The 14,151-nt window shown below is 41.6% G+C and overlaps 1 protein-coding gene across 1 annotated transcript in view; it reads left to right on the top strand.

Annotated features, from left to right (window-relative positions):
- The window catches only part of opn4a (opsin 4a (melanopsin)), a 73,467-nt gene that overhangs the window by 40,333 nt on the left and 18,983 nt on the right, over positions 1-14,151 (top strand). Inside the window, exon 2 of the mRNA XM_051959640.1 lies at positions 2,429-2,571. Coding sequence (XP_051815600.1) covers positions 2,429-2,571 — 143 coding nt within the window. The remainder of the gene's footprint in view (positions 1-2,428; positions 2,572-14,151) is intronic.

Genomic DNA, 14,151 nt, shown 5'->3' on the forward strand with positions numbered 1-14,151 from the left:
AAAGTTCTTATCCATCTGCAGATGGATGTGAGCAGTCCAAGGAGAGAGTTTGTCAACCAGAATGTCCGGGATGATGGTATTGAAAGCTGAGCTGTAGTCAATGAAGAGCATCCTCACATAGTTCCCCTGGTGTTCCAGGTGACTCAGCGCTTTGTGAAGAGCTATGGCGATGGCTTACTCAGTGGATCTGTTTGCTCTGTAGGCAAACTGGTGCGGGTCGAGTGTGGGGGGCAGTTTGGTTTTGATGTGCTCTGCCACCAGTTTCTCAAGGCATTTTGTGATTATGGGTGTAAGAGCGACTGGTCGGTAGTCCTTTAGGCTGTCAGCTGATGTGTTTTTGGGAACTGGGCTGATTGTTGATGATTTTAGGCAGGGAGGGACGGTGGCTTGTGACAAGGATTGTGAGCACCCATCTCACTTGGTGTTTATGGAGTGTTAGGGCGCTGTTGCAGAGGGCTTGTAGGTGTGGTCTGCATTATGTGGATCTGACAGCTTCGAAGCGGGCAAAGAAACGGTTCAGTTCCTCCGCCAGTTAAGGGCCAGTGTCCACAGACACAGGATTCCTGTCCTTTTACTGTGTGATATGTTGGATACCTTGCCACATCTTCCTGGGGTTATTGTCAGTGATGTGCTCCTCAATCCTCTTTTTGTAGGCTGCCTTGGCCTCTTTGATTCCTCTCTTCAGGTTGCCTCTGGCCTCGCTGTACTGGAGTTTGTTGCCAGACCTGAAGGCGGTGTTGCGAAGTTTGAGGAGTTTCTGGACATTGCTGGTCATCCAGGGTTTTTGATTTGAGAAACCCCAGATGCGTTTCTGAACTGTTACAATGTCCATGTAGTTTTTGATGTAGGAGAGTCTGTGTGCTCCTGTTAGTCCTGACTGTCAAATAAATCCCAAATGATGTGTTCAAAGCAGTCCTGAAGCTGAGAGAGAGCTCCGTCAGGCCAAGTTTTTTTTATTTTCATTGTGTGTGGCTTTGTTTTCCTTTTGTTTGTTTTTTTTTGTTTGAGAGTGGTGTATGCAGGTGTGAGGGACAAGCACAGGTGATCAGACCCAGCTAGGTGGGGGAGGGAGGTGGCTTTGTAAGCATGTTTAAGGTTGGAATAAACATGGTCCAGTGTTTTCTCCCCTCTGGTGGCGCAGTTCACATACTGGACGAATTTAAAGAGCACAGACTTTAAGCATTGAAGTCCCCAGCAACGATAAATACTCCATCGGGATGGGCGAGTTGCTATTTGTTTAGGGTAGCGAGCGAGAGGCTAAGGGCTGCGCCGATGTTAGCATCCGGTGGTATGTAAATAGCCATCACAATAACTACCGTCAGCTTTCTTGGTCGATAAAAAGGTCTGCACAAGACTGCCAGAACCTCTAAATCAGGAGAACAGGGCGTGTCGATGATCCTGCTCTTACTACACCACTCGTGCACGTAAACACAAAGCCCCCCTCCTCTAATCTTACCCGAGTCTCTGTTTCTGTCGTGCCGGTGTAGCGTGCGGCCCGCTAGCTGAACTGCAGTGTCGGGGATCAGCGGGTGAAGCCATGTCTCTGTGATGAAAATAATGCTGCAGTTGCAGACAAAGGTGGTCGCGGTAATCTTATTTTTTTTTTTTTGTCTTAGGAGCTGTTTTGGGTCTCTATAGTGTTTTGCATCTGTTTCTAACTATTTAGTAAGTTTTTTTTTAGCTGCTTCCCATCTTTTTTCGCTGTTTTGTGTATTTTAGCTGTTTTGCATCTTTATGTGGTTGTTTTTTAGTATTTTTTTTTCCATAATTTTGCTGTTTGTTTGTGGTTGGGTGTGGTAGAGTGAGAACATTTGCCTTCATCCATATTCTCATACAAATATAATCACTCTATGTTTTCAGTTGTGTTTCGTGAAAGTGAAAGGAAAACACTTTCCTGTGGCTGTTGAAGACACAGGGAGCTGCCAGACCAGATTCCATAGGAATTTTCCATGTTTTTATTAAAATCCAAATTTGGTTGCGAGTCAAATTAAACAAGCAGCTCCTCTGACTGACCTCCGTCTGTGATTAGCTGTGCCTGATATTTCTGCTGGCAGTGGATTAATTTATGTTGTCAACATGGCAACAGGGAGACGACATGAAGAGATGTGAGCTACGACAAGGAGGAAGCTGACAGCAGGTTAATTAGAAACAGAGATGTGCAGGACTTGTGGCGATATTAGTCTTTCAAAAGGAATTAAGGCCGACAGTTGGTGATTAGCGAGGTCTGTGAATGTGAAGGTTCTCCGCTGGATGGAATAATAATGTCTCTGATATGAGGGACTTTTTAATCTCTCGTCTGCTTTCATGTCACTTCAACAGCAAGTTTGAAGGTTTTTAGTCGGAAAATGGAATTAATTCTCGGTTTCAACCAATAGCTTGGTTTCATTTTAATGGTTTTGTGTTTGTGATCTGTAAATTAACCCAACAGGTGGCGATGGTTGCCGAGGCCCCACACCCCTACCCCACCGTGGACGTGCCCGACCATGCTCACTACACTATTGGCTCCGTAATCCTTGCCATCGGCGTCACGGGGATGGTCGGAAACTTCCTGGTCATTTACGCCTTCAGCAGGTACATCTTTGCACTGCTTTCAGGTGACAAGGAGTCAGAAAGTGCAGTTATTTTATTTGCCATTTTTGGCTTTATTTGACCAGTTAAGTTGACAGGCAGAGAAGAAAGTAGAGTAGAAGAATGGGGGGAAGACTTGCAGCAAAGGGCCTTGAGCTGGAATCGAACCCAGACCGCTGCGTTGGGGACTATAGCCCCTGTGTGTGGGTCGCCCACTCAATCAGTTGAGCTATCTGGGCCCTATTTCAATTTTAAAGTAGATTGACAATGTAAATTATATATATATATATATATATATATATATATATATAACAGGGGTTAAAGTAAAAAAAAATCCTTTGACTGAAAACTTTCAAAATATTTTTTTAAGTGAAACTTTGTGCGTTCTTCTCAATTTAAATTTGAACAATGTCCTTTATAACAAACAGCATTGATATTAAAATCGACATAAGTTGGTATAAAGCATCAAAAGCATAACAAAATTACAAGTTTATTCAAAGGTTATTTTTATTAATTTCAGAAACTTTGGAACTTGACGGAACATATTGCTTCGAAATTGTACAAACATATAACAAGCATTGTTGCAGAATAACTAAACATAAAATCAACTTTTCTTTCCAGTGATAAAATGTATGAATGGATGTCTAATAGTGTTGTCTATATGTCCCAGTCATCATCTTCACAGTTAAATGCACACTTGTGAAAAATACACTTTTGTGGCAAAAAATTGTTTTATTTCTTGTCCTCTTTCTTTATTTTGAAAAAAAAGTTGATTTGATGTTTAATTTCTCTTTAAGGAAGTATTTCTAATCTAGTTTTTTGCTTTTTAAAACTGAAATCAAAGGTTTCAAGCATTGCCACTTTAGACCGCCGCTTTGCTGGAGCAGTAGTAGGGGAAGTGGAGGCCTTTGTTGAAGCAGTGGAGATGAAAGTGGAGGCCTTTGTTGGAGTAGTGGAGATGGAAGTGGAGGCCTTTGCTAGAGGAGTGGAGATGGAAGTGGAGGCCTTTGCAGGAGAAGTGGTGCTGGAGGTGGAGGCCTTTGCGAGAGCAGTGGAGATGGAAGTGAAGGCCTTTCCTGGAGTGCTGGAGATGGAAGTGGAGGCTTTTCCTGGAGTGCTGGAGATGGAAGTGGAGGCTTTTCCTGGAGTGCTGGAGATGGAAGTGGAGGCCTTTGCTATAGCAGTGGAGATAGAAGTGGAGGCCTTTGCTGGAGATGGAAGTGGAGGCCTTTGCTAGAGCAGTGGAGATGGAAGTGGAGGCCTTTGCGAGAGTGCTAGAGATGGAAGTGGAGGCCTTTGCTGGAGTGCTGGAGATGGAAGTGGAGGCTTTTCCGGGAGTGCTGGAGATGGAAGTGGAGGCCTTTGCTATTGCAGTGGAGATAGAAGTGGAGGCCTTTGCTGGAGATAGAAGTGGAGGCCTTTGCTGGAGATAGAAGTGGAGGCCTTTGCTAGAGCAGTGGAGATAGAAGTGGAGGCCTTTGCTGGAGTGCTGGAGATGGAAGTGGAGGCCTTTGCTAGAGCAGTGGTGCTGGAAGTGGAGGTCTTTGCTAGAGCAGTGGTGCTGGAAGTGGAGGTCTTTGCTAGAGCAGTGGTGCTGGAAGTGGAAGTCTTTGCTTGAGCAGTGGTGCTGGAAGTGGAGGTCTTTGCAGGAGCAGTGGTGCTGGAAGTGGAAGCCTTTGCAGGAGTAGTGAACCCCCTGGCTGGGGCAATGTTCGACACTTTTTTAACCTTTTTTACCCTAATGGCTGAGAGAACCTTCACAGCTTGCCTTAATTTCAGCTCCTTGTCTTTATTTACTTTCTCCTGTCTCTTCTCCAAATGTGTTTTATACCTCAAGAAAGAAGTGAGACACATTCTTCTCATTGCAGTGCTGATGTCAATATGAGGAGAGGTTTTTCCTGAGGCCTTTAAGTGGGACTTGATAATGGCTAAAGCCTCATAGGTCTCAACATTTAAGCCAGCCCTGTCCTTTTCCACTATATCATCCATGATGTTGAATGAACCTTCCACAAGAGGGCCTGAAAAGACTGACAGAAGAGTTTTGACCACTTTTCCCAAAGTGGGAAATCTCACCTTCCCAGCTGGCATCTCTTGAGATAATATGGGGCTCCACCAGTCCACAGCGATTCGAGCAGTTTCCTCCTGAAAGTGCTGAGCCTTCTCTTAAAGATCAGGATCAATCTGGTATGCCCGTATCTCTTCCACAAGCTGGCCAACTTCTGTTTCTTCCAACACATTGGGCAAGGCTCGAGCCAAGGTAGTGAATGCATTCAGGAGTGAATCTTGGGAAATGAGTGACGGCGTAAGTGCAGATAAGGACAAAATTATTTTGTTGTCGAGGGCCAGATTTTTTAAGAGAAACACTGCTGCTTTTATATAGCCCGCTCGAAGGGATTCGTAAATTTGCGGAACCCAAGGCCTTTTGTTAATTCTTGCCTGACTTAATGCATGTTGGCAAAATCTCCCCACGCAAAATCTCCCCACGCAAAGATTTTTGTTTGGATACTGCAGAGCTCTGTTTGAAATGTCGACTTTCAACAAGTCCTTTACTGTCACTGGAATGAAGAATGGCTTAATGAATTTGGACAGGAGCTCCCTCACAAGTACCACCATCTCCGCATGTAGCACATGAATCAGGGGTTTTTCATGCTGCAGTCTTTTAATGAAGCTCTGGAAAGTTGGGAGTACTCCTGAAAACAAACCAGAACAAAGCAAATTGCAATTAGAATTTTCATTGTGACAGTCTTATCATTAATTTCTGTACTTTGCCTCTTAATCTTACATTGAATTGATGCATTTGCAGACACATAATGCACTAAACATTTGTACAAGAAAAAATCTCAAGCAATGCTCAAATTAAATGAGTACACCCCTTTAAAATGAACATTTAAAGTAAATATGTCAGTGAAACAAAATTAAATTCTAAAATGCTGACAAGGCTAAATTTACAACATCAGTTTAACTTACATAATTTTAGAGAACAGAGCAACATTGTAAAAGGGTGAACTTATTTATGATGAGCAATGTAAAAACGAAAGAGAATCTTATATATTTCCGTTCATACTGCACCTCTGTATAGATCAATCAGAGTGGTGAGCTTCTCGTGTTCCCAAAACAGGAGACTGATGCTGTCCTTTCTTCTCCTGTTTTCTGTGCTTTCCACACTCGCCGATTTGTGAATCTCCTGTTGAATTATCTACATCCTGGCCATCTCATCTTGTGTCACATGCCGCTTTTGAATGACGTGATTCAGGAGCTCTCTGGACATAAAATATTTTTTAAAAAAGTTATTTTTTTATCACAACAAAAAATGAGAAATCTATTTTAATATGTTCCCCAATTATAAACCATAAAGAACCACATGAATGTGGCACCATAGCTCATGTTTATTTAATATTAATGTCACACAGCCATATAAAAAGGTAATACCAAGAATGAGAAAATATTTACCTGTACTTGTTCTTGTCTACTGGAGACAAAATGCTGTAATAGTGTACAATTAGCGGATCGAGAAGCTGCTCCAGCCTGTTGCAGACATCCAGCATCTGCAAAAATCTGGTGCTGATGGGACGGATGAGAGACTTTGGCTCCATGTGAAGCAGGGACTGAAGTTCTGAGAACAGTTCCTTCTGCTTTGGGAACTTTTCGATGTCACAGTAGACATGCCTACAAAAGTTCTCCACATATCCCTCAAATGGAGTAAAAAGGGCCTTTGCAGCCATAGCCATTTTGATGCCATATGAACGGTGTCCCCACTGATGTTAAGGAGGGAAGTGTTCTCTTTTCTTATTAGTGTCTCCACTCCAGATTTTGTCCCTCTCATAACATTGCAGTTGTCGAGAAGAACTGAAACTGCCTGGTCCCACTTTATGGAGTAGGAATCCAGGATGTCAGACACTGTATTTGTAAGTGTTTTGGCGTCTGCGATGTTAGCTTTTCGTGAGACAAGATGAAGTGTACTCACTTTGCCCCGCTCTTCATCAAAAAATCTGATGAGGACATTTAGAATGCGGTCCACATTTTCGTTCGTTGCTTCATCTATGTTTAGGGAGAAATGTACACCCTGCAGTTTAGATGCAAGTTCAGCTTTGTAGCTTGCTGATAACCCATGGGTACAAAAATATGATGCCTGAGTATTGGATATGGATAGTCTTGACAGTGCATTTTTATCACTACCGCATGCTTGGATTTAGCTTTACCAACGGTTGTGACTTGGTTAGGGAAAGGTCGTGCTCTGCTATGAAAGCGCACACTGGGACTTTGAGGTCGCAGACACGATCAGCCATTGATGCCGGTGCGTGTGTTGTTGTCGCCGAGGTCCCAGGTAGGCGTGAGGTGTGCTCCTGAGAATGAACTGCAGCCTTGTGTGTGGGTTCTGACTGGTGGTGGGCCAGGACTTTTTTACCATTACTTCCATACTGAATTTTTTTATGGCATATTACACACATGCACGCACCTGGTTGTTTAATTTTTTTACTCCATGATCGATAAAGCAAGCCATTTTCCCCTTTTTCGTTGAGCCATGCCCATCTCCATCTATTTTTAACTCCTGTGTCGATGTTTCCCAATGCTGTACCTTCCTTCACAAAAAGCACATCCATAATTGCTGAGTCGTTTAAGCCAAAAAAAGAATGTGTTTTCTTGTCAAATCTCTCCTCCCATCTGCCAATCATGTGCTTTAGATTGACGTTGATACGTCACTCTCAGCAATCACCTTTGATTAATAATAATAATAATAACATAGACATTCATATTTCAGGACTGTGTTGTTATGAGTCTCGTGCGCATTCATATATAGAAAAAATTGTTAGGAATAAGCGGCATAAAGGACACTGATAACACGCTGTTGTTGTAGGCAATTTACCTTATTTTAAGGGGACATCAAACGATGACAAGCAGTGTGTGTCAGTTACCTGTTCTTCTGCCATTGTTCCCACGAAGAAATGACTTCCAGCAGTTTGGTAAACAGATTGTGAAAAGTTTGCCATGCTCCATCCTCTACAGGCATCGCTGTAGCTGTTCCAAAAATAGAATCGCCATCCATGCCGTCATCGCGGCTGTGCAATATTTCTCCAACTCGTATTTTAAAGCACTGAAGCCCACTGGCTGAAGGCACAGTAAGATTCTCCGACCTGAGCATCACCTAGGCAAGCCCTCTGAGTCCCTTGACATGATGTAAGTTTTAGCTAGGAGTCCGAGTTTTAACTTGAGCAGGCCTGAAAACGGACAGCTTCCATGCATTGGTTCACAGACCCCGAGACCCGCTCTGACTCCCGCGTTGTCCTCCCCCGGCTGGAGCTAGCCTGAACAAGTAGCTCCTGATGTCCCGTGTGCTTTTAACGCTGCATTGTTCTTGTAGATTGTGTAAATCAGGTCATGTCTTCAAAACCACAATGATAAATGTATTCCTTACAGCAGAGAAACTCTTCTTCTGCTGTAAATTCAAGCCTATATGTACATGTACTTCCCGCATCACCTACAAAATAAAAGTCCCTATGTACTCTTGCTATCAGGATAGATGTATTGTGACGAGGTACGACAACAACAAAGCCTGTAACCTTGCGCATATGACATTTTAGACCAAATGAATGAAACAACTTCATTGACAAAGCACGCAAGCCAGAAAAAGAGGCACCCAGTCAATATGCGCTTATGATATGTTTTTTTTCTTAATTTTTCCAACTGACGGAATTCCGTCATGGCAATGGAACTCTTTAAGCCCTGATATATAAGCAAACATAAATGTCTTCTATCTACTGTACATGTGTGCATTTAAATTTATTGTGCTATTAAGATGTGCCTACATATAATAACTAAATAAACAAGAAAAGTACTCAGGGAGTGCAGTACTCCTCCAAGGCTGCTCAGTTGTATCATTTCCAACAGTTAAAATCTTGAAAAAATTTGTGTCAGAAATCACGGCACCATAGAATGTGGCCATTTAATATAAATGTAACCACAAACAAAATGACCTTGTGCACAGGCATGTGTTATGCATGTGTATGTCATGTATGGATTCCGAATCACGACTTAAATATGTAGTGGGTGGCGGGAAATGATGGGACTTGGAAACACCCCCACAATTTAATCAATTGTTCCTTGTATCATTTCCGACGGATAAGTTCTGAGTAGTAGTAGTAGTACTCAGTAATAGGATCGCAATCATGTGATCATCAGAAGGAAACTGAAGTAGAGTCACTTGTTGTCATGGTTATAGTGACGCCATGCTGCTATCTCGCAATGATACAAAAATCTTTAACAAAGCCGTGGATCCAGACTATAAGAGGCATCACTGCCAAAATGGAATCACTTGGTGTTTGTGTCACTTCTGATCTTTCCTGAAAATGTCATCAAAATCCTTTAGTCCGTTTTTGAGTAATGTTGCAAACAGACGGACGTACAAACGTACTGTGATCGTCACATAACTCTGTCGCATTCCTTGGCGGAGTGAAAAATGAAAATAAAGTAAAAATGTATACACTGCCGTTCAAAAGTTTGTGGTCACTTAGAAATATCCTTTTTTGTTAAAGTAAAGCACTTTTTTTTCAGTGAAGATAAAATTAAATGAATCAGAAATACAGTCTCGACATTGTTAATGTGGTCCATGACTATTGTAGCTGGAAACAACTGATTTTTAATGGAATATCTACATACAGAGGCACATTTCCAGCAACCATCACTCCTGTGTTCTAATGCTACATTGGTTTAGCTAATGGTGTTGAAAGACTCCTTGATGAGTAAACCCTTGTGCAATTATGTTAGCTCATGAATAAAAGTGTGAATTTTTTTTTAGAAAACATCAGAGATGGGACCAAGTCACACGTGTGCAAGTCTCAAGTAAGTCTCAAGTCTTAACCTTCAAGTCTCAAGTAAGTCCCAAGTATTTTTTTCTTGGGCAAGTCAAGTCAAGTCCTGTAATAGGTCAAGTCCAAGTCAAGTCACATGATTGTAATTTTACCTGCAGAATATGATCTAAAAAGAGTGAAAAAACAAGATATAAGTAATTATCAGTAAACATCACTGGCTAATGTGCCCAACATGTTAAAAAGATAATTTGGGTTTGCTTTGTCAATACTCATGTTCAGTAAAATACCTCATAGAATCAAACTAAACAGTAATAACATCATAAAATTATTTATTGTAAATTATTGATAACACACACACGCAAAATGAAATGATTTTTGAACACTGCATTGAAACAAACCATGAAAACAAATAACAGCTAATATTAAACTTCGTTAAAGTCCTACTCTCTCTCTCTCAATTCAATTCAATTCAAAGAGGCTTTATTGGCATGACAAACACACATTCACATTGACAAATATCTCTCTCTCTCTCTCTCTCTCTCTCTCTCACACACACACACACTTTCATGTGCACACATATACTCACCCTCACACACACACTGTCTCTCACTCACTCACACACACCCACACACACACACACATGTTTGTTTTTCTATACCGGTGGGGACTTACCATTGACTCCCATTCATATCTAACTCCTAACCCTTACCCTAACCCTAACCTTAACCATCACCAAATCAATGCCTAACCCTAAACAAACGTTTTTGCACTTTTACATTTTTTATTAACAACAATATGGCCAAGAAAACGGTGTTGCCACCCGTGGGGACCTCATTTTAGGTCCCCACCGTAAGACAAGTCCCCACCTTTATAGCTAATAGTCAGGTCAAAGTCCCCACCAGAATAGCAGAAACAAGTACACACACACACACACACACACACACACAAAACAGGCTCTGATATTAATAACAAATTGACAAGCACTTATGAAGAGAATAACATTTTTTTTAGTATTATTGATTGTGTGACGGTGCACTTTACCCAAGGCAGCAGCTAATCCCCCACTCCTTACTGTCATATTAAGCTAACATTAGAGAAAATGCCAACTAACCAGACAATGTAAACAGGCTCTGTTAACAAATTGACAAGCACTTACTGGGCCGAATGGGTCTTCAAATGTTGGATGAAATCTGACGTTGTCGTCTGTCTGTGATTTTCACGTCTTTCAAACTGCTGTTCGTCGTTTACCGTCTTGATAGAAATCCTGATACCCGAAGGTGATTACCTTTGGTACGGCTGACATGTTGATATCTGGCGGTGGGCGCTGCCATGGAGGCCCCCCCGAGGGGCTGATTGATACGGGAAGCCGATTTCAAATTAAAAGCCTATGTTCGACTATCCAGCATTTTACATATCAACAACGTCATTCAAACTTAAAACATGATGTGAATAATAATAATAACACTCAAGTCATTCAAGTCATCGTGTCTTAAGTCAAGTCCCGAGTCTTTAACTTCCAAGTCCAAGTCAAGTCGCAAGTATTTTATTTTTTTCAAGCCAAGTCACAAGTCATTAAAACAGCGACTCGAGTTGACTCGAGTCCAAGTCATCAAGTCTCAAGTCCCCATCTCTGGAAAACATGAACTTGTCTGGGTGATCCCAAACTTTTGAAAGGTAGTGTAGATATTTACAAATCTAGGAAAGAATACACACAATAGTGAAAAACAACAATAGCGAAAATGAGAATGTTGTGCAGAAGCAAAGATTATTGCACATAGAGGAAATCAGTGGAATTAGTAAAGCAGCTTTTCTCTTCTCCAGCATTCGTGTCAGGAGAGAACAGCTGGTCTGAAAGTGTCTGTAGAAGTTTAACCAGCGTCTGTCTGTCCGTCCTCTGCAGAGTTGAAACTCTCCGTCTTTTGTCTTCCAGAGAAAACATCTTTCTCTGAGACAAAGAGCACAATGATTTCTTTTGAAGAACCTCCTCCATTTAAGACCAGTTGATAGTGGTATTGATCGGCCCATTTCTGGGATGGCTATTGATCCTTCTTCCACTAAAATCGGACCCACTTCACGATGGAACATTGACTAAACGTTCAGTTTAGAGCTTCAGCAGCGCTAAGTGGTTTTTCTGTCACACCTGAAAGTCCTGACTAAAGAAAAACTGAACCACACATACACGGTTAAAATCCCCCCATCTGGAAGCAACACAGCATTTATCTTTTCTAGATACACTTTCATTGAAACTAGCATTAAAAAGCTGGCTGCTATAAATACATATTTTACCCTAAACTATGCTGTAAGAATGAACCTTTTTTAAAAGCTTGTAACTGTCTATTTTTAAAAACCTTATTTAATTCAATTCAATTTTATTTATATAGCGTCAATTACAGTCAAATCGTCTCAAGATGCTTTACAGAACCCATATGCCTGACCCCCAGAGCAAGCCCAAAGGCGACAGTGGCAAGGAAAACACCCTTTTAACAGGGAAGAAACCTCAAGCAGAACCCGGCTCTATATAGGGGGGACCCATCTGCCTGCTGGCCGGGCGGGTTGAGAGGGACAGAGGAGGGCAAGGGGGAGGGATGGGAGAAGAGGGAGGGGTGGGAAAGCAAGGAAAACACAACACACATTTGGATACATGCATGACAGGATATGTGACACAGACAAAGTATAAGCTAACATTGAAAACTGACTCATAGTTTACTCTTATGATGTATGGCTCTGACATTAAACATACTCCATATATAGCTAGCAGTAAAATTCAAACAGTATGTAAGTTAGCATAGCAAGTACAGTGAAGGCGATGCAGAGTTGACTGGTGGAAAAAGGGGAGTTGGAAGCAGAGGGCTGGAGGAAGGTCAGCAGCAGCATCCCACATTGGGCATGATGGAGACTAGACCGGTTGGTGGAACATCGACCGCAGATCTGAAGCATCCAGCTCTGGGACCAGGGACACTCGGAGAAATAGCACAGGGGGAAACAGAGTGAATGTACTGCAATAACGGTATACATATTAAATGTAAAGGTAGATAGAGAAGGGCTCAGTGCATCAAGAGAAGTCCCCCAGCAGCCTATAGGCCTATAGCAGCATGACTAGGGGCAGAACGAAGGGATGTCCAAGAGGGAGTCAGCTGTGCAAATGAAGACACAAGTCGAACCCCTCTGGGTCACCCAGTCAGCCCCAACTATAAGATTTGTCAAAAAGGAACGTTTTAAGCCTGGTCTTAAAAATAGAGAGGGTATCTGCCTCCCGAACCCAAACTGGGAGCAGGTTCCACAGGAGAGGTGCCTGATAACTGAAGGCTCTGCCTCCCATTCTACTTTTAGAAATTCTAGGAACAACAAGTCAGCCTGCAGTTTGAGAGCGAAGAGTTCTACTAGGATAATATGGTACTATCAGATCTTTAAGATATGATGGAGATTGGTTACTAAGAGCTTTATATGTCAGAAGAAGGATTTTAAATTCTATTCTGGATTTAACAGGAAGCCAGTGAAGAGAAGCAAGGGGAAATATGATCTATTTTGCTAACTCCTGTCAGTACACTCGCAGCAGCGTTTTGGATCAACTGTAGATGTTTGAGAGAGCTATTTGGACAACCCGATAATAAGGAATTGCAATAGTCAAGTCTGGAAGTAACAAAAGCATGAACTAATTTTTCTGCATCACTCTGAGACAGAATGTTCCTGATTTTTACAATATTACGCAGGTGAAAAAAGGAAGTCCTACAGACTTGCTTTATGTGTGAGTTAAAGGACATGTCCTGGTCAAAAATAACTCCAAGATTCCTCACAGTAGTACTGGAGGCCAACGTGATGCCATCCAGAGTAACTATTTGCTTTGAAAGCGAGTTTCTAAGATGTTTGGGGCCAAATACAATGACTTCAGTTTTGTCTGAATTTAGCAGTAGGAAGTTAAAGGTCATCCAGGTTTTAATGTCCTTAAGACAATCTTGCAGTCTAGATAACTGATCAGTTTCATCTGGCTTCATAGATACATACAATTGTGTGTCATCTGCATAACAATGGAAGTTAATACAATGCTTCCTAATAATATTGCCTAAAGGAAGCATGTATAATGTGAAAAGTATCGGTCCTGAGACAGAACCCTGAGGAACTCCATGATTAACTTTAGTATGCTCAGAAGAGTTATTGTTGACATACACAAACTGGAACCTATCTGATAAGTAGGATTTAAACCAGTCCAGTGCTGTCCCTTTAATGCCAATTGAATGTTCTAGACGCTGTAATAAAATTTTGTGGTCGATTGTGTCAAACGCTGCACTAAGATCTAACAAAACAAGTATAGAGACTAGTCCATTATCTGATGCTATGAGAAGGTCATTAGTAACTTTCACCAGAGCTGTTTCTGTGCTATGATGCACTCTGAAGCCTGACTGAAACATTTCAAACAAATTATTCCTTTGTAAGTGTTCACATAATTGATTTGCAACTGTTCTTTCCAGAATTTTAAAGAGAAATGGTAGGTTGGATATTAGTCTATAGTTAGCTAACACATCTGGATCTAAAGTGGGCTTTTTAAGCAAAGGTTTGATGACAGCAACCTTAAAAGCCTGTGGTACGTAGCCTGTTACTAGAGAGAGATTAATCAGATCTAACATTGAAGAATTAATTAAAGGTAAAATCTCCTTGAAGAGTCTAGTTGGGATAGGATCTAAAAGACATGTTGATGGTTTGGATGTAGAAACTGTTGAAATTAGTTCAGAGAGACATATAGGAGTGAAGAATTCTAAATATTCATCAGGTCTAACAGCCA

The sequence above is a fragment of the Acanthochromis polyacanthus genome, chromosome 15 (assembly GCF_021347895.1).
Source record: "Acanthochromis polyacanthus isolate Apoly-LR-REF ecotype Palm Island chromosome 15, KAUST_Apoly_ChrSc, whole genome shotgun sequence".
In the NCBI taxonomy this organism is placed as follows: Eukaryota; Metazoa; Chordata; class Actinopteri; family Pomacentridae; genus Acanthochromis; species Acanthochromis polyacanthus.